Consider the following 27,306-nt stretch of genomic DNA (forward strand, 5'->3'; position numbering starts at 1 on the left):
TACACGTAAGCTTTTCTGGAATCACACGTAAATTATTATTAGTTAACTATTATATCAAGTTTCGATGGCTCAGCTAATGAGTCCAAGAAAAGAAGGTAGAGGATCTATACTGGCCAGTGAAATTTCACACACACAGAACTGCTCCTCAGCCACATACTCCTCTTCTTATCCTATCCCATAATCTCAGAAATGCATCACAAAGGGGACGGGCCCAGAGAGTATGGCTGTGAGTCAGCAGCATCATCTTCCTACATGAGAAACAGTACATTATACAGTACTACAGATTTAGACAGTTTTTAATATAAACTTATCCTTTTTTAACACCATCCATCTCCTGACTTCAGTGACTTGTCCTTGGATATTATCCAACGTACACCCATTATATTCTGTTCAACAGCAGGGGGGAAATAGGCTTAATAGCAGGTAGGGAAAATGAAGTAATGAAGTGAGGAGAGACTTGTTCTGTCCTACATGTGAGCAACTGTCCTAAAGAGTGCAGAACATTCCTCAAGTGGTTTTTCTCTGCTTTTTCATCTCCCTGCCCCCCACAGCCTAGAACAGAGGATAAATGTTGAGTACTGGACCTAAGTACAACTAATAGTGTTCAAACTTAATAGTTCTGCAGAGGTAACAAGTCATTCTTTTCACTCTCTGTGTTAATCCTGAAAGATGGTGCCACACTGGCTGTTACAACATGGTAACATGCCTGAACTCCAGCTCTAATTCAAATATGGCAATTCTGACAATTAGCCAAAAAGTATGAAGTCTGAAGGTAATTAAACTCTTCAAAGTGCACTTATAACCTTTACAGCCAAATCCTTAAATAATCTATACTACAGATTCTATACTTTATTTCTATTTATTCTCAAGTTATAGGTTTACTACAAAAAGCATTACAGCATACATAATAGAAGTCTATATGGAATACACCCACATAATTAGTCCTTTAGAATTTTGTTTCAAAACAAACTGAAATGCTAATAAATCTGCCCAAGTTATAACTTCATGATACTTCCTATACTTGATTTACAATAAAATACTTAAATATTAAAAGTACCTTTCGTGCCAGTGGGATACTCAGCTCAGTGCACATACTATTTAAACTCTTCAAAATTCTTTTTTCCCAACTTCCCTGAAACATAAAGAACAATCTATTATCATTTCTGGTTAATGATACTGACACTGATTTTAAAAACTGGTAAAAATATTTAAAGATATTATGCGTTATACACAAATGGTGAGGTTGGTTAAGATTGGTTATAGCCATACATTAGTTCAGTCAGCAAACACTGATTACTGCCCACTGCGTGACAGATACTGTCCTTAGTGCTGTGAATTAAGCCATGAGTAACAGAAAGTCTCAGTCCTCACAGAACTGACATTCTAGTGAAGAACAGGAATGAAAACAGATTAAAAACAATCAATGTCATATGGTAATAAACACTGTAAGAAAAAATAACAGATAATAAAACTAAATTAAATTTAAGTACTTTATAAGTGATTAATACTCAGAAACATTAATGACCTAGTATAAAGTAAAACTTTACAGAAATTATTATACTGTCATTTTTCCAGACATGAGCTTTCACCCCTACATACTTTACAACCATAAGACCACTATTGTACCTTAAGAAATTAATATTTCATATCATCTAATACTTAGTCCATGTTCAAAACTTCCCAGTTACCCCTGAAATGTCTTTTATAGTTTTTAAAAGTCTGTGCATTCCACTTAAAACTCCGTGCATTCTGTATTTGACTGTGTTGCCTCTTTTGGAGTAGCTCAACCTGGAGCAGGGTGTCACACTCGTTTCCACCGGGGGTCCCATCAGCCTCACGGTTGCTGAATGTAATTCAAACTCAACAGTTAAGGAGTAGTTACGTGTATACAGTCCTAAATTTTGGTCCTTCTAAGGCAACCACAAAGCTGATGTGGCCCCAGGTGAAAATGAGTTTGATACCCCTGGCCTAGAGTCTCTCTGCCATTTTTTCCATGATAACGACTTCTGGGGGGCAGTCAAGGCAGTTATATTTTAGAATGTGTCACAATCCGGATTTGCTTTACTGCTTTCACAATATCGACTACCTTCTTCTCTATCCCCTACATTTCTTCTAAACTTGAAATAAGTTAATTTCAATAGTCATAGGTTATTGATATATATATATATATAATATTTTAGTAAACTATTCTTTTTAATGTCAAAATAAAATGTCATAATTTTATACTAAAATATGCCTAAAGACAACTTAGAGAATCCAAAATAAATACCAAAGTCCCAAAATATAGACCAAGTAAGGAAAAAAGGAGAGAACTATATATTACAATTATTCATAATGAACATTTATAACCAGTCACTAAAAGTAGAATAGCGCCTTTATGAGGGGGCAACTTTTCCCGCAAGTCCCTCCATCCACCACAGATGAAAGTAAACAAGACATGACATGATCTGCTTGGGGAGGAGAAGTGGCCAATCCCTCAAAGGGGGAGGGCCGTGAACAGTGGCCAGTTTCTCAGGGGAAAAAGACCTTGAGCCCTCCAAGGGCTTTTATTGAGTTGTAATACACAGGAATACAGGGTGGCAAGGATCAAACAGTAGATAATATTTCAAAGAAATCTGAGGGCTTAGTCTGAGTCAGAGTCTGTCAGAAGGAGAGTTTTGCAGAAACTTTAGGGTTTCCTGCTTGAACCCTTAACATATGAATGAAAGCACTCTTAGCAGAACAGATTTCACTGGTTTATCAGGAATTCTTTGTGATGCCAGACCCCCCCCACCCCCCCACCCCCTGCATCCTCTCTGGCAAGGCAAGGAGCTGCATCCCTCCCCATCAAGTACTCAGGCTTAAATGAATTAGAGCCAGAAAGCGCTTCTCCCAGAGGACACGGAGACTCGGGCTATGTCACATAGCTGGGGGGGGGGTGGGCACGAGTCCATTGCTTGCTCTTTGTTGCAGCCCCCCCCCAGTCCTTCCATGATGGCCTCCCAAGTGGTCGAGTCTGGCTTAGGTTGCTCCCCACTGTGAGGAGACTTACCCATCATGGACTTCTGACCAAGCTTTGGGGGCAGGGAGAAGAAACTGAGGCAGCATTTGCTACCAGACATGAGCTTTGTCTCCTGTGACTCGCATTCCAGAAGTCACTCGCTCATCCTTAGCCATGGGAAGTAGTTACAATTCCTGAAACCGGGCAGAGCGGTCCACAACACCTTTATGCAGCCCTTATAAAAATTAAATACGTAAAGTATTTTGAACAGTGACATAATAATAATAATCATTCAATAATTGGTAGCTTTCCCTATAGCTATCATTATTCACAGCTGCTTCTTTAACACATGTACTTAAACCCATTACTCTCTTTATCTGGAATATACTCTCCTTGCTGTACTCCCATCCCCAACATACTTAACTCCTACTTTTTCTGAACAAATCTTACTCACTTTCAGGTCTTCGCCTCATTAAGCCTTCCCCTCCCAGGGCCCCGCCCCAGCTGGTACCAGGTGCCTACTGCTGAAGGCTCTCCCGGCACCGCTGCCTCCCTCCCACCGCACACCCTCCACACCCTCACATTTTGTCTGGCACGTAACAGATGCACAATATCTGAGCAGACTTAGACTCCAAGCAATGTTGTGAGCATTTTAACATTTTTGATACAATGACCTAAGCAATGAATGAACAACAATAACAACAAAAGCAGTCATCTGTAGGACAAATACAGAGCTGTGTGAAATGTGTAAGTCTTGCTCTATTAAATATGTAGAAATAGATTTTCAAAAATAAAATACTCAATAAATAGCATAAAATGCCCCCCCAAACTAATTCCACTCACTGGTCATTCCCCCCCCCCCCCGCTTTTTTTTTTTTGTACTGTAGATATTTCTCTTAGGTCCAAGACTTAAATACATTTAAGTACCTTATTCACAATCAAACATTAATTACAACCCACTTTCACCTCCAACATCCTTATTCACAATTTATTCGGACAAATCTTATTCAACTTTCAGATCTCAGTTTAAATATCATTTTCTCTACTAAGCCTTCTGTTCTGTTACACCCCCCCACCCGGACTCCAGACTGTGGCAGAAGCTTAATTTTCTTAAAATTTAATTTTCAACTACAGTCTACATTCAATATTATTTTGTATTAGTTTCCCACATACAGCATAGTGGTTAGACAGTTAGTTGTACACTTTACAAATTGATCTCTCCTATTATTTCCAGTACCCATCTGGTGCCATACGCAGTTATTACAATACCATGGCTATAATATGCCTTACTCTGTACTTCCCATCCCGATGACTTCCTTGTAACTACCACCTGCACTTCTTAATCCCTTTGTTTTTCACCCAGCACCCCCAACACCCCACACGTCTGGCAACTATCAATCTGTTTCTGTTTGTTCATTTATTTTGTCATCTAGATTCCACATATAGGCAAAATATATATGGCTTTTGTCTAATGATGCGGCGTTCTGGCTGAGACAAGAGAACTTCACATGGACTACAGAGTCCTGTGGAGGAAAAGGGACAGCATGGCCACTCTCTCAAGAGGAGAGCGCCCCAACCCCTGCCTGGACAGGCTTTTATTTCTTCTGTGGGCACACTACAGTGAGGATGGTCCTCATTTACTATGCACAGGTTCACCCCAGGTGGCTACCCCTTCACAGAAAACAAAGGAGAGGATGTTGCTAACCACACCACAGAAGAAGAATATTTGCAAATGCAAAGGGAAAAGTGATTGAACTGGTTACAAACACAGACTTCAGGAAGTTACTCCAAAGACACACAGTAAATGTTTTCTGCCTCAATGCAGGGTGAGGGAGTTATAGCAAAAGCAAGTCTCAAAGCAGCCCAGGTACAATGCAGACCTGATCCCCCACGAGAGAACCTATCCATGGGTGTGGGTCCTGTGCACTGGACCTCTCTTTCCACTGGTCTTTCAGAGTGGGAGCTAGGCCCATGCCACACAGAATGGTTTCCTATATTTAAGAAACCTTTTTTTAAAAAGTCATTTTAATTTAATCATTACTATAACAATTTGCCTAAGGATTAAAAATCCAATCTCTAAATTTATGCTACTTATCTCATTATATATATAAAGAACTAAGTTGCTATCTATTGAACACTCATAAAGAAAGGCTCTTAAATTGATAAAAAGACAACTCTCAGATATAAAAACAAAATTAAAGTTACATTAGACAGCAATATGTGATGCATAATACATACTGTACACATTTTCAAGACTGCAAAATACAATTTTAATATAGCATAAAGCCTACTAAAATCTCAAACATAAAGTCCCTTCCAAATAGAATGACACCTGAACAAGATACTCTAAACATATTTTTAACTTATCCTTTGAAAAATTATTTTGACAAAAACATCTCATTCAAGTACTTTCTACAAAGTACAATTTAAAATAACCATGGGTTTCCTAAATGAATATCCCACTGTTTCAAGTATTTCAATTTATCAACTTTAATTTAACATTAGATGTTAGAGACACAGAGAACATAGCTATTATTTTTATTTTTTAAAAGAACATAGCTATTACTTATTATTTTTAAATATTTTTATTTTTGTTTATTTACTTTTAAAGAGAGGGGAAAGGCAGGAGAAAGAGAGGGAAAGAAACATCAATGTGTGGTTGCCTCTCATGCACCCCCTACTAGAGACCTGGCCCACAATTCAGGCAAGTACCCTGACTGGGAATCGAACTAGAGACCCTTTGGTTCACAAGCTGGTACTCAATCCACTGAGCCACACCAGCCAGGGTGAGAACATCGTTTTGCTTTGTATTTTAATTGTTCAAATACAGTTTTCTGCCTTTTACCCCAACCCCGGTGTACCACCCCAGACCTCCCTACCTCCCTCCTGTTTCCACCCCCCCACCTTGTTTTTGTCCATGTGTCTTTTATACTTGTTCCTACCCTCCCCCTTTTCCCCTGAAATTCCCTCCCTTCTCCCCTCTGGTCACTGTCAGCCTGTTCTCAATTTCGGTGTCTTTGGTTATATTTTGCTTGTTTGTTTGTTTTGCTGATTAGGTTCCTGTTAAAGGTGAGATCATATGGGATTTGTCTTTCACCGCCTGGCTTATTTCACTCAGCATAATGCTCTCTAGTTCCATCCATGCTGTTGCAAAGGGTAGGAGCTCCTTTTTTCTTTCTGCTGCATAGAATTCCATTGTGTAAATGTACCATAGTTTTTTGATCCATTCATTTACTGATGGGCACCTAGGTTGCTTCCAATACTTGGCTATTGTAAATAGTACTGATATGAACATTGGGGTGGATAGGTTCTTTTGGACTGGTATTTCAGGATATAATCCCAGCAGTGGAATGGCTGGGTCAAAAGGCAACTCCATTTTTAGTTTTCTGAGGAAATTCCATACTGTTTTCCATAGTGGTTGTACCAGTCTGCAATCCCACCAACAGTGAACTAGGGTCCCCCTTTCCCCACAACCTCTCCAACACTTGTTACTTGTTGCTTTGTTTATGATGGCCATTCTGACTGGTGTGAAGTGGTCTCTCACTGTGGTTTTAATTTGCATCTCTCTGATAGCTAGGGATACTGAGCATCTTCTCATGTGTCTCTGGATCCTCCATATGTCCTCCTTGGAGAAGTATCTGATCAAGTCCTTTGCCCATTTTTTAATTGGGTTGCTTGTCTTCTTAGAGAACATCATTTTTAAAAGTTACACAGAAAAGAAATCATACACCAGAAGAAAGCAATCTGAATGAAAAGAGTTTAGAAATCAGAGGTAATTTATATGGTTTACATATATTATTTTATTATTCTTGTGAAATATGTATCATTACCTTCATTTTATAAGGAAGCTTTTAGAAAGAACACAGAAGAGCAGAATAAAAAAATATTAAGAACTGAAGCAATGTTGAGCAAATCTTTATTCAATTATTTTTTCTGGGCTCCACAACTAAAGCAAAATCTTAGAAATAACCCAGAAGAAAAGAAAAATAATGACTAAAAATTGAAGGAAGGAAAGAAGAAAACTATGATCAGTTCAAAAAATGGGACTTTTGTGGCTAGACCAAGGGGAAATGAGGTGTAGTAGCTGAGTTTTCAAATATTAAAAAGACAATGAATGATTCAACAAACATTCACCAAGCATCTATAAAACACATGCCAGTAGGGATGAATAAAAATGACATCCCTGCCCCTAAGAAAAATGACATCCCTGCCCACATCACTTCTGTGGAGGGGTTGAGAGGATAAGGCAAACACACAAATAACATAGACAGGTTCAAAAAGTTCTAAGGGCTGTATTGGTGCACATATCACAATCCCAGAAAGAACATAACGTGAGCAAAGAAAAAAAAAGCTAGATACAACAAAACTTCTGGTTGTCAATACAACACATGCTACTTCCTTTAGGACCCTAAAAATAGTGAAAGAAAAGTGGTCCTAGTAGTTCACCATGTCTCCCCTCCATCCCATTCCATAGTCATGACACCATGACAAGGGTGGTGAGACTTTTCCAAGCTACCCCTGGCAAGAGCTTCAGTCAAATGCTTAGAGGAGTAATTTCCATAGACATCAGAAACAGAGTATCCCCACAATAAGAAGAAATCCAAGATGAAAAAAAGTGGCTGCTTCCAAGCTGGGTCCTCCTTCAGGTTTCCTCGAGAACTCTAATCTTAATTAGTGGTTTCATTCATTCCCTCGTTTACTCGCTGACTCCATATATTGAATGCTTTCTATATGTCACACGCAAAACTAGGAAGAGTGGGCAAACGCTGTAAGGAGCCCATGGCCATTTTAGGCAGCGACATTGCGAGCCCCCTGTTCCCAGCAGCACTAGAGCAAAAGCAGTTCAACTCTGGATGTTTGAATGGGCGACCCTGAAAGTCCACTCCGGCTCCAGTTTTAAGATGCGCCATCTTTCTCGGGCTCTGTTTGTAAAAGTGACTATAAGCCCTAAGTCTCAAAAACAAATGTCCAAAAATCAGTCATCTGTGTGCTATTATTTAAATAAAAAGGTCAATATATAGTCAGCACCGAAAAAGAGTGGAAATAAGAAATAAGTTCTTGAAGAATGATAGTGAGAGATGGGGAAGAGTCAGCAGGGAACATGTGTAAAGTGGCCCTGGACAAAGATTACAAGAGGTGAGAGGACTGAATTTGGAAAATGGGGGGTGGGTAGGGCAGGGGACAGAAATGGGGAGAAATGGGGACAACTGTAATTGAACAAGGATAAAAATAAATTAATGCAAAAAAAGAAAAATAACAATGCACTAATACAAAACAAAAAAAAGGAACATTTTCTACCCAAAAGACTAACAAAATAAAGCTTTGAAATGTCATGTAAAAGGAAAATAAATGGCCTTTTACATTTAAAATGTTTAACTAGGAAGACATTACCTTTTACCAAACTCATATCCTTGCAAAATGAAATTATCGTTGCTTTCAAGTCAGTTTCCCTAATAATTGAAATGTATGATATTAACTCAAAGGATTTCAAGAATTTTATAAAGTAATTTCTAATCCATGAGAGGCAAAAAAATTTATAAAAGAAACACAATTGTATAGAAATCTTTAAATGGGTATTAGCTATCACCTTGCTACATTTTTATAACAATAGAAGTAAATACGTAGTCTTTAAAAACTGTGTAACAAATACACAGCATGTAAAAGAAACTATGAAATTATAAATTAAAAATTTTTTTTTCTTTGCCCTGACAAAAAATAAGGTAAAACAAAATGACCATAACTCAGTTCTTTGTTAAAAATGTAACACATTTATTTAAGATAATTTGGAAAATGGAATATGTAAGAATAAAATAATAAGCATCCACAAATTTCTATCAACCCAATATAAGCACTGTTAACATTTAGCTCTCTTTTATTTTTTTCTATGCATGTATACAGTTGAGATATGTGTGTGTATGCATACATACACTCACGTACGTATTTAAGTGGGATTATATTGCTATACAGTGTGCTTTTTCCATTTAAGATTACACTGTATGCACTTTCCTATTTATAATGTTTCTTCAAAAATTACATTTTTGTTGCTTGTATAACACTGTCTTTTGGAGATGTCATGTCATATTGAAGCAAACCCTACTGCTGGCTATTCATTTAGATTCTTTAAAAAATGTTTCCTTAAATAAGGTACTAGATGTGTAATTATACTAGGAAAAGGGGTACAACTATTTTTGAAAAGGGAACATTTCCTATTTTTGTGCTTATTCAATCCATTCAGCATTTTCAGTAGTATCTGTTGAGCATCTGCATGGGCCAGGCCCTGTGCCGGATGGTGGAGACACAGCTGTGGAGAGAGGGACACTCACCCTGTTTCACAGGGACTAGGGGCTCTAGGCAGCAACACAAACCACTGCAGCCTTGTGAGAGAAAGCACAGGGTGCTTCCCACATGGAGGTCTGGAGACCCCGGGAAAGTACCTGAGAATCTGAGATCCAGGGGTCAGAGAGCTGTGCTAAAGAACCTGCCGCCTAACTGGGTACCTAGAGAATGCGTATAACTTGGCCCGAAATATGTGGGATTTGTGGGAAGAGAGTTTCAGGGAGAAGCAACAGCGTGAGCAGTGGTTCTCTGGCTGGAACAACAGAAAGAGGTGAGCACAAGTAGACAGAATGTACATGTGTGTGGAATTGGGGAGTGGCAGGACAGGGAGGGGCAGTGAGAAGGCAAGAGGTGAGACTTGAACCATAAAAAGGGGCAAGACCATTTACAGCCTTGTAAGCAAAAGGGTTGGAATTGTATTCTGAAAGTCATGGAAGTTTTAAGAAATGGAGCGATAATACGTAAGGCAGAGAGGCCAATTGGGAAGGGGATGAGAACTGAAATCATATAAAACTAACAAATTTCTCGTTTCTGCTTAGGTTGCTGGACTAAAAGAACAGAATACATTCAACCACATAGTACATCTTGAGTTTGCCTGGGGATTTCTGGACTAGGTAGAGAAATAGGCTGAATACCATTTACAGCCAGACTCCCAGGTTCAAATCCCAACTCTTCCACTTACTAGCTTTGTGAAGCTGAATGAAAGATGCTAAGAGTGACTCATCTCATAAGCTTGTCATGAATACCAAGTGAGTGAATACTTGTAAAGCACTGTAACGGTACCTGGCACATAATTAGAGCTCTATGTGCTTACCAGTATCATTTCACAGGAAAATTCATGAACTTATTTCTATCATGCTGTCATATATCAGTTTCCTCAAATACTGCTCTCTCTGAAAGGTGTAGCAAAAAAAAGTAGTTCCTGAGGTATTTTACATGGAAATAGGGTTTCATGGTCACGTAAATTTGAACAACACTGGATTAAATAAAAGCACACATTTCCTTCACTGCAGAACTTCTCTGAGCCTTTAACCTGTCAGAATAGACTGCAAGCAACAAAAGTAAGGAGTATTGGATTAAAACTCCAAGTATGAAACGAATATCCATGAGCCTATACTGATAAGTAAGTGGTTGAATAAATGAATACATGAGGTGAGGGACAGAGACAAGTCTTCCATAAAGAAAAACTCTTCCAAATAATCGGCTGATACTCCCTCCTCAAGGCAGTGGGGCAGAACTACCCGTCCTGACGTGTGGCCTATACAAGGAACTGTTCCAAAGAGCACAGTACACAGAGGGGCGGGAGGGACTTGACGGTGCAGGAGCCTCCCCAGTACTACCTCAGCCAGGCGATCAAGGTCAGCATTAGCAGTGACAAATCATGGTGACAGTGTGTGCACTCTGACATGGGGAGCTGAACGTGTTGCTGAACAGCATTTCGCCTGTGGTCTTCCTCCAAAAATCCCCACAACCCCAGTCGAATCACACACACAAAAAACAACACCAGACGAATGTCAGCAGAGGGGTGCTCCACAAAACGCCTGACCACTACTTCTCAAAACGGTCAAGGTCATCAAAAACAAGGGGAGTCGGAGAAACTGTCATGGCCAAGAGGAGGAGCCTAAGGAGACAGGGCAACCACATGCAGTGTGGTGTCCTGCGTGGGATTCTAGAACAGGAAAAGGACATCAGGTGAAAACTAAGGAAATCTGAATCAAGTAGGAACTTTAGTTAATAATAATATATTAATACTGGTTCACAGATTGTAACAAATGTACCTTACAAACATAAAATATTAATAACAGGCCAACTGATATGGGATCTATGGAGACGCTCAATTTTTTTGTATATCTAAATCCCTTGTAAAAAAATCAAGTCTATTAAAAATAATGAAATAGACTGTGATTCACCAAGAGGAAGGCAGCGGGTGCCTCTGTTCCCAAACCTATCTGTCCCTGGAACCATTTGCTGTACGGCACCTCTCAGGGCTGGAATGCAGCAGAAAGTACTCAGGGAAGTGCTGGTGCAACGTAAGAGGGCCCAGAAAATTAAACCCCAGCCCAGTCTGCCAGAAACTGCCGAGAGCTGATGTGTACTCCAGCTCTGAAGACATGAGCTACAACTAAGCAAAGTTAAAATAACTCATAAAACTTAATAGGAAAAGAAAATGAATCAAAATTTTCCAGAGTACAGTTCCAAAATATTTTCTGCCAACATATTTTACCAAGTAAATGGGGAAGAAAACACTACTGAAATTTTCTAAGTTCTTTTTGATTCTAAAGAGCCACCTGCCTGCAACCCCTTCCCTACAAACCCCCGGCCACCTCCCCTGCAGCACGCAGCACTCCCCACCTTGCATTACAACCACCTGTGCCCACGTCTTCTTTCAGTCATTAAACCATGAAGTAATCGAAAGACAGACTCTAGGTTATTTCTGAATCTCCACAGCACACAGCAGAGTATCTTCTCCTAGTAGGCATTCGGTAGAGATCTTCTAAGTGACTGCTGTAGTTGTGGGTACAAGGGATAGCAAATACCTCTACTGCTCATTCCACATAAACTTACCAAGCTCCTACTATACTAGATGTAATGGGGACACAGAAATATTTTTAAATTCTTAGTGCTTTCAAAAGACATAACAAGTTTCAGAAAGATATGTACAGAAATTACTATAAGGAAATGCAACTTGTGATAAGGGCTGTAAAATGACTGTGCTACCAGAGTTCAAAGAGGGAGAGAAACTTTTCAATGGAGTAATAACACCAGAGAATATATGTCACCTGAGCTGATCCTTACAAAACAAACATGATTTTCATAAAGCAAATCAGGCAGAAAGGGCTTCCCATAATAAGAAAATAAGAAAGAAGAGTGTCCAAGATGCAAGAGGGAAGGCAAAATGACTCACTTGGATGGGCACACAGGACAGCTGTAAGACAGCAGAGCCTGGTGGAGTGGAAGGGGAAGCTGGACAAACAGTAAAAATCCTTAAATGCTGGGTTTTGGAGCAGCAACTCTGTTTGTTAGACTACTGAGAGTCACTAAAAGCTTCTTAGGAGTCAGAGAGATGCATTATGAAGGTTAATATGCTTGAAGGTAAAGTTAATTATATTGAGATTACAGAAGGCAATAGGGAAGGAGACTCATTACAAGTAATGAGGCATAAGAATAAGGCAAAAATGCTAATTAATGTCTAAAACAAAGTAAGCACTCAGTAAGAGATAGTCATTATTATCACCATTATGGTCACAGTGACCACTATGACCTTCATTACAAAAACCAACAGAAGGCTCGAAGAATATGGGAAAGCCCATATATGGGGCTTCCAGCCAAGGTGGAGGCGTAGGTAAATAGCTTTGCTTCCTCGTATAACCAAAAGCAGGACAACAACAAATTTAAAAATAAAACAAAACAAACAATAAAACCAGAACTGCCAGAAAATCGAACTCCATGGAAGTCTGACAACCAAAGAGTTAAAGAAGAAACATTCATCCAGACCAGTAGGAGGGGTGGACATAGGCAGCCAGGATGGGGAAGATGCAGCAAGGCAGTGGCTGGAAGCCTGGGGCAGTCCCATATTCACCTACTGATAAGCCAGGAGGAACAATTGGGGAGTGAGACAGACCACACAACCCAGGGTTTCAGTGTGGGAAAATAAAGCATCAAAACCTCTAACTGTAAAAATCTGTGGAGGTTACAGCAGCAGGAGTGACTCCAAGCCTCACAGGAGAGTTCACTGGAGAGACCCAAAGGGTCCTAGAATGTACACAAACCCACCCACCCAGGAATCCGCACCAGAAGGGCCCTATTTCCTTGTGAGTAGTGGAAGAAGTCACTGAAAGCAGAGAGAGAGCTGAGCAACTGACGTTATTCCCTCTTGGACCCCTCCCCCACATACAGCATCACAACGCAGCAATGTGGTTACCCCACCCTGGTGAATACCTAAGGCTACACCCCTTACTACATTACAGGTGTTCTAAGACAAAGAAATACGGCTCAAACAAAAAAAAACAGATCAAAACTCCACAAAAAGAACTACACAACAAAGAGATAGCCAACCTATCAGATATACAATGCAAAACACTAGTAATCAGGATGCTCACAGAAATGATTGAGTATGGATGCAAAATAAAGGAAAAAGTGAAGGCTATACAAAGTGAAATAAAGAAAAATATACAGGGAACCAACAGTGAAGGGAAGGAATCTGGGACTCAACGATTTGGAACAAAAGAAAGAAATAAACATTCAACTATAATAGAATAAAGAAACAAGAATTGAAAAAAATGAGGAGAGGCATAGGAACCTCTGAGACAACTTTAAATGTTCCAACACCTGAATCATAGGGGTGCCAGAAGGAGAAGAGGAACAGCAAGAAATTGAAAATTTATTTGAAAAAATAATGAAGGAAAACTTTCCCAATCTGGTGAAGGAAACAGACTTCTAGGAATTCCAGAAAGCTCAGAGGGTCCCTAAGAAACTGGACCCAAAAAGAAACACACCAAGATACATCATAGTTACATTATCCAAGATTAAAGATAAGGAGAGAATCTTGAAAGCAGCAAAAGGAGAGAGATACCTACACAGGAGTTCCCGTAAGACTATAGGTTGGTTTCTCAAAAGAAATCTTGCAGGCAAGAAGGGGCAAGAAAGAAGTATTCAAAGTCATGAAAGACAAGGACCTACATCCAAAGTTGTAGCTTTGCTAACCAGCAAAGCTATCATTTAGAATGGAAGGGCAGATAAAGTGCTACCCAGATAAGGTCAAGTTAAAGAAGTTTATCATCACCAAGCCCTTATTATATGAAATGTTAAAGGGACTTATCTAAGAAAAAGAAGAAGGTCAAAACTATGAACAGTAAAATGATAACAAACACAACTATCAACAACCAAACCTAAAAAACAAAAATAAACTAAGCAAACAACTAGAACAGGGACAGAATCACAGAAAGGGAGATCACATGGAGGGTTGTCAGCTGGGAGGGGGAAGGAGGATGATGCAGGGGAAAGGTACAGGGAATAAGAAGCATAAATGGCAGGTACAAAATAGAAGGGGGAAGTTAAGAAGAGTATAAGACATGGAGAAGCCAAAGAACAACCCACTGTACAACCCACTGACATGAACTAAGTGAAGTGGTAGGGGGGGAGGTGCAAGGTGGAAGGGGATAAAGGGGAAAAACAAGACAACTGTAATAGCATAATCAATAAAATATAATTTTAAAACTTGTGCTTGGCTGTCTAGCCAATCACAATTGAAAGGAAATAACGCACAAAGGGAAAAAAGGCTTCCAAATACAGGGGAAAAAAGAATATGGGAAGGAATAATTTATAGTTTATAGAACTTAGTGATTATTTGGATGTGGAAAATTGAGACAAAAGATACTTCATGTCTAAATTACTATAATAATGATGTGAAACCAATCGACAGAATAGGAAAGTCAGGAAGAGATACTCATTTTAGGAATGACATCACAAGTTTTAGGCGTGCTGAGCCTGATCCACAAAAGAAATGCACGTAGACAGATGACCATAGAGGAGTGGAACCAAAAACAGGAGCAGCAGCGAAGAGGGAAGCTACGGAAACTCAAATGAGATGACCTAAATGTTCCTGATGAGTGGCAAATGTTTCAAATGAGCGAGGCAGAGGGTGAATTTCAGGCTACACCAGCACGGAGAAACTTGGGGAAAACCTAACTGCAAACCAAGTAATAGATAATGAATCATAAAAGGACGGACAGCAAAATGAGTCCACGGAGAGACAAAGGAGTGGATTTAGTAAAAATTAATGGTAAACCTAAAACTTACATGGTTTTCCTCCTAAGTACTCAACAGTTTAGGAAAGGAGAAGAAATAGACAGTAGAGGAAGCCTTAGGCCGAGGACGGGCATGGCGACAGAAGGAAAGTCTAAAGGGGCAAGAGACCATGTGGGGCAGGGGAGAACACAGTGGAATGGTAGTTTCGCAATCCAGACTAAGCAGCTTTGATGCAAAGATGAGAGAGTCGCCCAGTAAAAGAGCTGAAGAACCAGCTGACTGGCGACCAAATACAGGAAGACAGGCAGACACAGAACTGGCAGGGGGAGGCATTTAGTGTGACCGTGGTTAAAGAGTCGATTATTTCAACAAACCTCTGTTGACAGTGTTGTCTGGGGCAAGCATGGTACTAGATGTTGAGGATAAAAAACGTAAGTCTCTGCTCTTAAAAAAATGAATTATTCAGTGCAGGGACTGGCAAACTTTCTGTAACAGGGCAAACAGTGAATATTTTAGACTTTGCAGGTCATCACATCTCTATTGCGACTCCGTAACTCCAGCACTGTAGTGCAAAAGCACACAGAAATGACATGTAGATAAGTGAGCAAGACTATTTCCAATGAAACATTTTATTCATTCGTATGATTTTCATGGGTCACAAAATATTATTCTTCTTTTGATTTTCAAATCAGCTGAAAACGTTGAAAAAATATGCCTAGCTTGCAGCCATATAAAAACAGATGGCAGGGCACACTGGGCCCCAGGGCTGCAGTGTGCCAGCCCGATTAGGTGGGTTAGTCTGGAGAGAAGGGAGACCCACCATCCACACCCACAACGCGTACACTTTCCAGTCCCGCGCATCCTCAGCAGCTGGCAGCAGGCCGTAAGAGCGGACCTACCGTTCACCTGTCTCCTCTTTCCGTGCACAGTAGGAAGACGAGTTTTGTGTTTTGTTTCCTAAACCTAATACGCTACGACTAACACTTTCTCCAAACCTTTTGGAAATTTTCAAATTTCACCAAAAGATATTTAGACCTAACCTTTCTATTTTTATTTTTGAGTTTACATCTATACAACAAAAGATAAATCAATTCTTTCACATATGTATCATTTAATGAATGTACTTTATGACACATCAATAGTAAATAAATACTGTCTGATTGCTAGCCTTAAAGGTACAACCTAGAGAAAAAAATATATTACATTTTCCTCAAATATCTCCATGTGTTTTTATATTGCTTCCTTTCATAATCTAATTTTGAGGATTTTTAAGTGAAAACAAAGCTTGGAAAAAATAAAAATCCACCAAACGTCCACTGCTGGGGGCTGTGGTCACGCCAAGCAGCAAAACATTTCTTAGGGGCAGCGGAACCACCCTGATGACCACCAAAGCTGGCTGGTAGGAGGTCTTCGGTAAGCATTTGAGATTTCCCTAATAATGTCTGAGACAATCATGGGGAAAGAAGATCAGCTCAATCACAACCACTAAACACCTTGGCAGTGGCAGTCACAGAGTCCATCCTGGCACTGTGGGGTTCAAACAGTGTCACCTGGCAGGCAGGTGGACTTGGCTGAACCGAGGCAAAGGACAGTTCCAAGTTAAAACAGGGGGTATTTTCTGTTTTAAGAGCTTTGTACAGTTTTTCTGTTTATGTTATTTTGTTTTATCCTCTTCAAGTTTATTTTTAGTTATTTTCAGCCCATTTTAAATAGCAGGTTCATTTGAGTTCTGCAACAAAACATAGTTAGCATGTAACGGCTGCTGTGAGAACAGATATATTTCATACGCGCCATCAGCAACACTGGCCCCAAAAGCCAGAACTTTAAGGGAAGAGCGGGTCGGTTCATTCCCATTTCATCCCTGTAATATCACAGAGCATGAGAACAACGGCAGCAAAACATTTCCATCATGTGTTATAAACCTCAGGCCAGTGTGGGACATAGTATTTTTTTTTCTACTCAATGTCTTCAGGGTTACTTTAAATAGGTGTGATCCTTGGTTACTGAAAGTAAAAAGTATATAAATATTAGTCACATCACTTTATAAGTTCTTACCCAGTTTTTCATATAATAAATAATATACACTCCTGACATCAATAAGGACCTTTTGTTCTGCATTATGTACCTTGGAGTGGAAAAATAAAACAAAAAAAGAACAATAGCCAACCTGTGCTTTCCTCATGTAGGCCAAAGGTTCTTTAAGATGCTCAGGAGGTGCTGCGGGATGACGAGGTAAAGGAAACCTAGGGACAAAGAGAGGCAGCTAAATATTGTACGTCACCTTGACAATGAACTAATTCTCTTGTTTAGAAATTACCTCCGTAGCACATGTCATAAGTGAAGTACTGAACAGAACACTTATTAACAGTTGTATGTAGTCACACAAGGTGCAGCAGCCTAACACAACTGTAATTCTTATCCCACTAGCACTGCAGGTTTAGATTAGCAATTTAACTGTTAAACTGAACAATCAGAACAATCTGATTGCATAATTAATTTAAAAATTATTTGGCTCTGTAAATGTTCATGAAATTATAACTTAATTTAATATAAAAATATAACATTCGGAGAAATTTTATAAGGTTGAAAAAATCCACTAACTTATCAACATAGCAATCATTTTCATTTCCCACAATTTCCTTTTCCATATGATGATATACTTCACACAGTTGAAACAATAATATAAATATCCATTGAAATAGCCATGTTTTAATATATAATACATTCACAAATTTAATAAAATTAAAATTTTTAATGTCTTATGAATTCTTTATTTTCTAAGTAATTTTACATTCTATACTCAAAATGTATTGTTTTTATTAAGAAGGCATTTATTCATTCAACAAATTTGGGGGCCATTCTAGGCACTAAGTACAGGGTAGCGATTCAGACAATATCCCCTATTCTCAAGGATGACGTTCTAGTAAAGAAAGACGATAATTATACAAACGTGGAATCACGTCAGACGGCAGTAAGTGCTGCGAGAGCCTGAGAACAAGGTGGTGAGACAGCAGTGACTTGGAAGGGCAGGGAAGGCGTCCAGGGGCTGAAATCCCAACTAAGACCTGAGTGAGGCAGAAGCCCACCATGCAGAGACCTGGGGAGAATGTCCACGGCAAGGAGAAAGCAAGCATAAGATCCTGAGGTGTAAACATTTGGGATGTTTAAAAATCAGAAAAAGCCAGAATGATTGAAATATAATGATCGAGGCACGCAGTGACAGGAAATCACAAGGTGATAGAAAAGCATGATAGTTCGACATTTAGAGGTTCCAATCTCTCTCACAGAAAAACACAGAACTATGGAAGTCAGTCATAGGACCTGTACCTACAGCAAAGCAATCATGTTCCAATAATCAAGAAGCACACACTGAATCCTCGAGAAACTCCTCATTCGAACTGGCACATCATCAGCACATGAAGCGTTAATTAACAACATACCTCGCTACTTGCACCTGTCCCAGAACCCACGTGTTAAAGGCTTAAATGTCCATAACAAACATGTCTAGAGTAGAAAGAAGCAACCTGTCCTATCCAATTTTAAAGACAGTTTCACTTCTTATTTTTAGCTAATTGCCCTTCCCATTGAAATCTACATTCCATGTACCTAAGTAAATCACCTTTCTCAAAGGAAATAAATGAAAATCTCTAAATACCTCAGTGTTTCTTATGAGCAAGATAGTTTTAAAAACGGCATGTTTCATACTACTCAGTGTATCACTTACAAAAGGACATGTGGTTTAGAGTTACGTGTCAGTCTAACGTCCTTCCATTTGCACAGTAATTGTTTCTAAATTAATAAAGCAGAAACTTCGGATGGAAACTTGAGCACACTACGCATGGGGTGAGGGCCGTCAGACAGGAAGAAAGCACCAGAAACTGTGCTCCCTGCTCGACTCCTCCCCTGTCCTGTCCCTAAATCCCTCAGAACACCACTCAGGTCTTCCTCCCCACTGAGACCGTTTCACACAACCAGCATCCCTTGTCTGCACTCATCTGTCAGACACTTGGCCAGGGCCCCCAGCTTGCACACTACTTTCAGCCTACATGCCAATCTGCCTGGCTGTCAGCCAGGAGCAATGTCTTCCTTCTTCACCTGTGATTGCGATGCCAGTGCCCAGCGCAATGCCTGCAGCAAACCAGACAACCAGTATGTGGTTGAATGAATGAAATGCAAATACAATCATGGCACTACACTGCTTAAAATTCCAAACTGACCCCCAAATCCTATTAGGACCCAGTCTACACAGCCGTGGTATGAAGCACATTCCTGCCTAAGTATCCAACATCATCCTTTACCTCCCCCTTTTGCCTGGCACCATCCAGCCATTCACCTTTTGTCCCTCCAGGGTGCCGCATTCCCACCTCTGAGCCTCCGAGCCCACTGTTCCCTTCTGCCTAGAGCACTGCTCTTCTTGTTCTACCCTGGATTCCCAGCGCTGAGCGCAGGGCGGGCACACGGCAGAGAGTCAACAGCTACAAGAGCCAACATTCTAGCTCTACATTTTTTGGAATGACAAATACTTCTACACACCTCAACAGATGCTGAGGGCAAGTCCACATAAACAAAAAGGTTAACTGTTGCTGTTTAATAATATTGATATCATTAAAGAAGTTATATTATGCTTGGAATGGTTATTCATAAAGAGAAATATCCAAAAGGGGTGGTGGTAATATCCAAAATGGCAACAATAAAAAGGATGTTGGTAAGCTTCAGTTTTCTGGAATAATAAGTTACAAGAATTATCTTATTCCCTAATTATCCTGAATAAATAAATTTTTAATATAAAATTCTTGATACTATAAAACTCTACTTATTCATTATTATTTCTCAGGTAAAACTATAATTTTTTAAAGTATTAACTAATATTAAATGCCATATAAATACTAATGAAAGATATTATGAGTATGTATAGCAATACTGTATTCAGTACTTACAAAGTAAATAACAGCTAAAGATAACAAACAGTATTTCAACAGGGGTAGGAAAAACTCACACACTCAGCTCACTATAAACAGCATTCTGAAGTTTCTTTTCCCAACCTGTTTTTAAAAAAATACAATGTAGATACATGTTAGTTTCGAAAATAGATACATACATTATAATTAAATGTATCTCACTAAAACTATAACATTATATTCATTTGTGAAAGAACTTTATCAACTACCAACTGCTGTGTAAAGTGTTATTAAGGATCTGGTTCCTATGCATTCACCACATCCCCTGGCAGATGCTGAGGGGCGAAGCTGTCGACATTATAATATTTGTTAAGTAAAACTATTGCACCATTTTCTCAAGATGGGAGGAAAAGTTGCTCCTTCCACCATTAAGTAGCTCAACGAATGCCGAAATCTTTAGCTACTGTCCTACACTAGGGCTATGAGGGCTGCTCCAAGAGCAGGGCAGGAAACGGCAGGGACTTGGCAAACACAGACCACAGGTAATCAGTTCACTGCAAACTCCTGAATGACAGCAGTGGATTATAAGGTACCACTAGTCACCGCAGTTATGTTGGCTGCTAACTTGAACTTTTCTGGGTAAGTAAATCACTTAGCATGTCAGTTTCCATGTGCAAAGGTTAGAAAGGGAATCTCTCTTTGCTCTGGAAAAAAAAAAGATTTTCTTTTGTTCATGAAAAGGTGGAAAGAGTAGGGAAAAGAAATATAAAAAAGCCACATAAAAGTAAAAGACAAGTTGCTTAGTAACTAGGGATATTTCTTCATATCAGGATGTATTTTGATCTGGAAGATAAATAGCACTTAAAACTAATTAATGTAAAGCAGCCATTCCCCCAATGCCCCTAAATTTTTACAGTATTTTATTGAAATGTCTGTAAATCCTAATTCTTACCAAATAGAAACCTATCCAGCCACTGTTTCACAATTCTGGACGAGTAATTAGATAGCTGGAGATAAAATACTCCTTTAAAATAAAAGTATTTCCTTATTTTTGCCTTAAGAATTAGAGAAAAAAAGCAACTTACAAACCTGATGTTTTAAAGAATCTCTTAATATCTTCTTTCAGTGATTCAAGTTTAATCTCAGGTCTCTGAAGACTGGCCTAATTTTAGAAAGAAGAAGACAGAGGTCAAAAGTAATTCATCAGGGTTGATATTGAATGCTAATAAAAAATTTAAAAGAAGTGTCCAAATGTACATATTTAAAAACTATCTAAAAACTCCCCTTTGAGGTCAGAACACCTTAGGATTAACAAGCTCACACGAGAGAAGACTTTTTCACCTACTTCGAAATAGAGGATCTGTGATAGTACACAGTACACTATAGTCAAAATTCAAAAACTTGTAGCTTATGAATATTTAACATCATCAAGGGTTTTTGTCTTTATGCATACTTAACATCTATTTTTCTAGTAGAAAAATTGAGATTTCATAAGCTTATTCTTTTAATATTATACCCAACATATACAGCATCTACACCCAATGACCAAAAAGCCAGTTGCATCCATGAAATGAGTTTTTGAACAGTATCTTCCTCTTTGGACAGCTGCCCAATATAAACCTGCATGTGTTGTGCATATTTATAGAAAATGCATAAAACTAGTATTTCACAAATGCCTATTAGTGTCTCTTTCACCTTCAAGTGCAAGCTTTTTATTCTACTGATTTTCATGCTGTCATTCTTACCAAAAATAGTAATTCTCCAATTTATAATGGCTTCAGTTACTTTCACTTACTCTCCCTATCAAATTCCAGACGCCTATTTCTTAAGAAGGCATTTCCATTAGAGTATCTCATAAGCATTTCAAACCTACGAAATAAGAACACTGGTCTTATGTTCCACTGATTACGTTGCTCCTTCTCTTCTATGTTTTAACCCTGGACTGTGCAACTGCTACCCACCAGATCTTCTGAGCCATAAACTTCAGTGTTCTCAGTTCCACTGTAACTCTTCCAGCATTCAACCCATTTCTGGGAAACCGGCATTAGTAGCAGTCAGCTGATTTTTTTTAAGTCTCCCTAATTTCCACATAAAAACAGGCCAAGCAACTAGAGAACAAGACCAAAATCCCATGAAAAACATGTATAACACTTGGTGATAAGCTATCCCCCACAAACCTAAAACACAAGCAGTTGGGGACAAACCAACAGGCATAAGGCCTACAGTGGATGATGGTACTGGCATCTGTGAAGGGAAGCAGGGCCAGAGCGAAGCAGCGAGGTATCTGATATATGCAAAACAGAAGAACTCCCAAACAGCCAACAAGTGTTCGCCAGAACACATGAAAAGCCAATTTTAGAACAGGGGCTGAAACTGAGAGGGCTTCTGCCTAATCCAGGGCAGCAGCTGAGGTCTGAAGAGGCCAGAGCATCCAGCACCTACGAATTCTTGAAACTGACCAACCAGGCACCCGTTCCAGACTAGGCCACATTGAGGAGAAATACAAAGTAATAACGATGGAGGATGACAGGAAACCAACTTATCGCCCTAAAAGCTGGTAAATAAAAGAAAAGTCATTTATCTTACCTTTCCTATGGAAACTGTACCATAGGGTAGAAAAGAAGAAATATCTTTTTATTAAAGTACTCTAGCTAGCAACTAAAACAGATATGCTATAATTAGAATATCACTATTTTGCAGCCTCTAACAAATTACTAATTCTAGGCACTAAGCACAAACAGCAATTGACATTGCAAAAGACAAGCGGGCGTTATTAGCTTCTTGATGAAAAAACACCGGCTGCCGATATGCAAGTAGTCTGCAGGTACAGAGTCTGCCGTCAGCTTGCGAGTTCCACAAAGGACAGCGGAACATGTTAACTTCATTGTGACTGTGCAATCAGAAAAATCTAGGATGTGGAAATTATAAAGGTCAAACTACCCTGTTCTTCAGTGGATAAATTATAAGGAAAAAGAAAGGAAGGGGAGGAACCTGCAGACTTTTTAAATTTTTTATTTTTTTAAATATATTTTATTGATTGTTACTACAGTTGTCCCATTCCCCCCTTCATTCCCCTCCACCCTGCACACCCTCTCCCTCCCACATTCCCCCCCTTTAGTTCATGTCCATTTGTCTTAAGTTCTTTAGCTTTTATATTTCCCATACTATTCTTGCCCTCCCCTGTCTATTTTCTACCTACCATCTATGCTACTTCTTCTCTGTACCTTCTTCCCCCTTCTCCTCCTCCCACTCCCCTGTTGCTAACTCTCCATGTGATCTTCATTTCTATGGTTCTGCTCCTGTTCTAGTTGTTTCCTTAGTTTGTTTTTATTTTAGGTGTGGTTGTAATTGTGAGTTTGCTGTCATTTTAGTATACATGTTTTATCTTTTTTCTTAAATAAGTCCCTTTAACATTTCATATAATAAGGGCTTGTTGATGATGCACTCCTTCAACTTAACCTTATCTGAGAAGCACTTTATCTGTCCCTCCATTATAAATGAAAGCTTTGCAGGATAGGGCAGTCTTGGATGTAGGTCCTTGTCTTTCATGACTTGGAATACTTCTTTCCAGCTCCTTCTTGCCTGGAAGGTCTCTTTTGAGAAATCCGCTGACAGTCTGATGGGAACTCCTTTGTAGGTGACTGTCCCCTTAGCTCTTGCTGCTTCTAGGATTCTCTCCTTCATTTTAATCTTGGCTAATATAGTTATAATGTGCCTTGGTGTGTTCCTTCTTGGGTCCACCTTCTTTGGGACTCTCTGAGCTTCCTGGATTTCCTGGAAGTCTATTTCCTTTGCCAGATTGGGGAATTCTCCTTTATTATTTGTTCAAATAACTTTTCCACTTGTTGCTCTTCTTCTTCCCCTTCTTGTACCCCTATAATTCGGATGTTGGAACGTTTAAAGATATCCTGGAGGTTCCTAAGCCTCTCCTCAGTTTTTTGAATTCTTGTTTCTTCATTCTGTTCTGGTTGAATGTTTCTTTCTTCCTTCTGGTCCACTCCATTGATCTGAGTCCCAGTTTCCTTCCCATCACTATTGGTTCCCTGTGCATGTCCCTTCATTTCACTTAGTTTAGCCTTCATTTGTTCATCTAGTTTGTGACTAAAAACAACCAGTTCTGCGAGCATCCTGATCACTAGTGTTTTGAACTGTACATCTGATAGGTTGGCTATCTCTTTGTCGCTTAGAAGTATTGGCTCTGGAGCCTTGAGCTGTTTTTCTGCTTGAGCCATGATGTTTTGGTCTGTTTGCACCTATTATGTATGAGGGGCGGAGCCTTAGGTGTTCACCAGGGCAGGGCAACCCAAGTTGCTGGGTTGTGATGCAGTATATAGGGGTGGGGTCCAAGAGGGAAAAAAATGGTGCTTTGCTCCACTGTCTGTTGCACCTCAGTCCCTTCCACTGCTTCCCCCAAGCAAACTGGGCCTTTCTGTTTCTGATTCCCATGTGGGTGGGCTTGTGTGTGTTCTAGGACCCTGTGGGTTTCTTCAATGAACTTTCCTGTGAGGGTGGGAGCCTCTCCATGCACCTCAACCCCCACAAATGTTTTCAATCAGTGTTTTGAGGCTTTATTTCCTAGCACTAGGACCCTGGGTTGCTTGGTCTGTCTCGCGCCCCAGTTATTTGTGCATGAATGTGGGACTGCTGCACAATCAGCCAGCCACCTTGCGCATGGTGCCTGCTTCTCAATTGCCACCTCGCTGGGTCTGCCCGTTCCCACCCCACTCCCAGAGTCTGCCTGGTGCCTCCTCGAGCACCCAGGGTGCCTTGTGCGCCCAGTGTCACCGCTTCCTGTGCCACGACCCCGTCAGCTCGTCTGCCCTACTCCACCCCGCCTACCAGTCTGGATGAATGTGTCTAGTTTAACTCCTGGGTTGCCGGACTTCCATACAGTTCAATTTTCTTTCAGTTTTGGTTGTTACTTTGTTTCTGAATTGTTGTCCTTATTTTGGTTGTTCAAGGAGGCACAGTGTGTCTACCTACACCTCCATCTTGGCCGGAAGTCCATAAATTTTATATATTTTATTTAATCTTTATGGTATTCTCCTCATTACCATTTATGCCCTTTATAACCCCCTATCCCCAGCAATCAGCACACAGTTGTCCATGTCCATGAAAACCTGTAGAATTTAAAAGATTTTAAAACGCATATCAAAACGTTTTTTAATCTGCAGTACTAAATTAGAATGTCTAGGGATATACATTTGGTAAAAAAAACTATCAACAAATGCAGGAAAGTGGTTACCAAAATCAGGCTCTGGGGGAGGGAGGTGCTTGTGATTGGGACAGAACAAACGAAGGGGTTCCTGGTGTGGCTGGTGAAGTTTTGTTTTTTTTTTTACCAGGGTAATTTTTACAAGGTTGTTTAATAATAATTTGCTACATTACAGATTTGTTTTGTGTGGTTTCATTCATGCTTTATTTTATGATAAAAAGAGTAAAAGAGAAAAAGAAAAATATGTCTCCCGATCTATTCCTTCTCTCCATTCTCAAGTCCCATACTTAAGTCCAGGCCCTCACCACTTCTCGGTTGGATCACTGCAACGGCTTCTGATCTCGACCTCTTGCCACCTCGTTTAAATAGCAGCTACCAGCCACTCCCATCCTCACCCCCCTTACTCTACCTGTTCTTCTTCCTTAGCGTTCATTCCCTCCTAACATGCTAGCAGGATTAATTTATTTGCTGTGTTTATCGGTCCATCTCGATACACTAGAAGCAGGAAGCTCCACTGGGGCAGATATCCTTGTCTATTTGTTCACTGTTGTATCTAAGTGCCCAGAATAGTCACAAGCAGGTGCTTAATGAAAGCTTATTAAAGAAGTGAACCCATGTCTCCCCTTTTCAGTCCATCCTCCAGTGGCTCTTCCCAAACCACAAGTCCTTCCTGGCTTCTGATCTCCACAGCACACACACGAAGCCTTTCAGCAGGGCCGGCACACCTGGCCCTTCACTGTAGGTCCCAGCTTCTCTCTCCAAATTCATCTCGTATTCCTCCACCAAGCTAACACACCCTCTCTTTTCTTACACCTCCTTCCCACGCACACCCTACTCTTTAGTCACAGTGAACTCTACTCCCTGATTCCCCGACTTGTCAAGTACGTTGAAGGGTCCAGGCTTTTGTTCCTGTTGTTACCTCAGACGTGAGTGCTCCCTCGCCACCTTCACAAGCACCTGCTAGTTTCCATCCTTCAAACGTCACCTGCTTTCCCCACCCGCCTCCTATCACCTGCAAAGACAGTGCATCTGCTCCTCTGTAGCACTTACCAGGTTGTACTGTCCTTTTCAACTTCCCATTTGTCCTTCTGACTGTCAACTTCAAAGGCAAAGACCGCATCTTCTTTACTTCTTGGCCTTAATTGTTTGACAAAATTATATTGACCAAACCATGGTACATCCTTTTCAACAGATTTCCTCCCAAATAAACAAGGACTCTATAAAAATTACCTTTAACTAAAGAGACTGTTTTCTAGTCTATTATTCCTAGGATTTAAAAAACTGAAAAATCCTGTTTATTATTCAAAGGCACCATGGCGAAAGGAAGCAGGTTTTCTGTTACTAATCCTGTATTTGGAAATGACTCAGAGGTAGCACAATTTAAAGAACTTCAAGAGAGAAATTGGTTATTACTTCTAAACATTTTCAATACTTCCAAGTTGCTACGCCTCCTAGATATACGTTTTAAATTTTTAAAAAAGATTCTATTTCTTTTTTTTTGGAGTGAGGGGAAGGGAGGGAGAAGGAGAGGGAGAAAAACAAAGATCAGTTGCCTCTCCTGCACCCCATCCAGGGACCAAAGCCACAAACCAGGCTTGTGCCCCAACCTGTAATTGAACTGGTCACATTTCGCTTTGCAGTACAACACCCAACAAACTGAGCCACACCACTCAGGGCTTGATATACTTTCTTATATCAAAGGCAAACCACATGAACTAATCACCTCAACTGATTACAAAAATCTTGAGAAACTAGAAAATAAAGGACAGTGGCAGGAAGACAACACACAGCTCCCGAACCACTTCAGCAGTTCAGTGCTGTCTTCAAGCAAAACCTGAGCCTCCCAGAAAGCCTGGCATGTAAAACACACGGAGAGTGACATTTCTAGACAATGAGAACAGTGAGTCTTTTCTCATCACGTAAGATACAATTAACATTAAAAAGGCACAGCTTTATTCTTATGTGGCCTCAATATACATTTTTTTTGGTATTTTGTTTTGATTGCTCAATATAAAGAAAAATCCTGATTCCCAGAGATAAGTGTTTGCATGTTTAATAGCCTCCCTGGCAGTCTCAGCACACCCCACAGTTATTGTTGGAAATCAAGAGTGGTTGAAAATTTTTATTCT

At 39.9% G+C, this 27,306-nt stretch overlaps 1 protein-coding gene across 6 annotated transcripts in view; it reads right to left on the reverse strand.

Annotated features, from left to right (window-relative positions):
- TBC1D19 (TBC1 domain family member 19) overlaps positions 1-27,306 on the reverse strand; it is a 117,144-nt gene that overhangs the window by 76,958 nt on the left and 12,880 nt on the right. For 3 of the 6 annotated variants that reach the window (XM_037156734.2, XM_037156733.2, XM_037156732.2), the window contains exons 2-5: positions 21,052-21,124; positions 20,061-20,106; positions 17,232-17,307; positions 1,058-1,132 (exon numbers count right to left, since the gene is read on the reverse strand). In XM_037156734.2, coding sequence (XP_037012629.1) covers positions 1,058-1,132; positions 17,232-17,307; positions 20,061-20,106; positions 21,052-21,124 — 270 coding nt within the window. Of the gene's footprint in view, positions 1-1,057; positions 1,133-17,231; positions 17,308-20,001; positions 20,107-21,047; positions 21,126-27,306 lie in introns of those variants that run through there. The other 3 variants (XM_037156735.2, XM_037156736.2, XM_037156737.2) reach the window with 3 other exon arrangements.

The sequence above is a fragment of the Artibeus jamaicensis genome, unplaced genomic scaffold (genome assembly GCF_021234435.1).
Source record: "Artibeus jamaicensis isolate MK-2021 breed Jamaican fruit bat unplaced genomic scaffold, CSHL_Jam_final contig_76, whole genome shotgun sequence".
NCBI classification, from domain to species: Eukaryota; Metazoa; Chordata; class Mammalia; order Chiroptera; family Phyllostomidae; genus Artibeus; species Artibeus jamaicensis.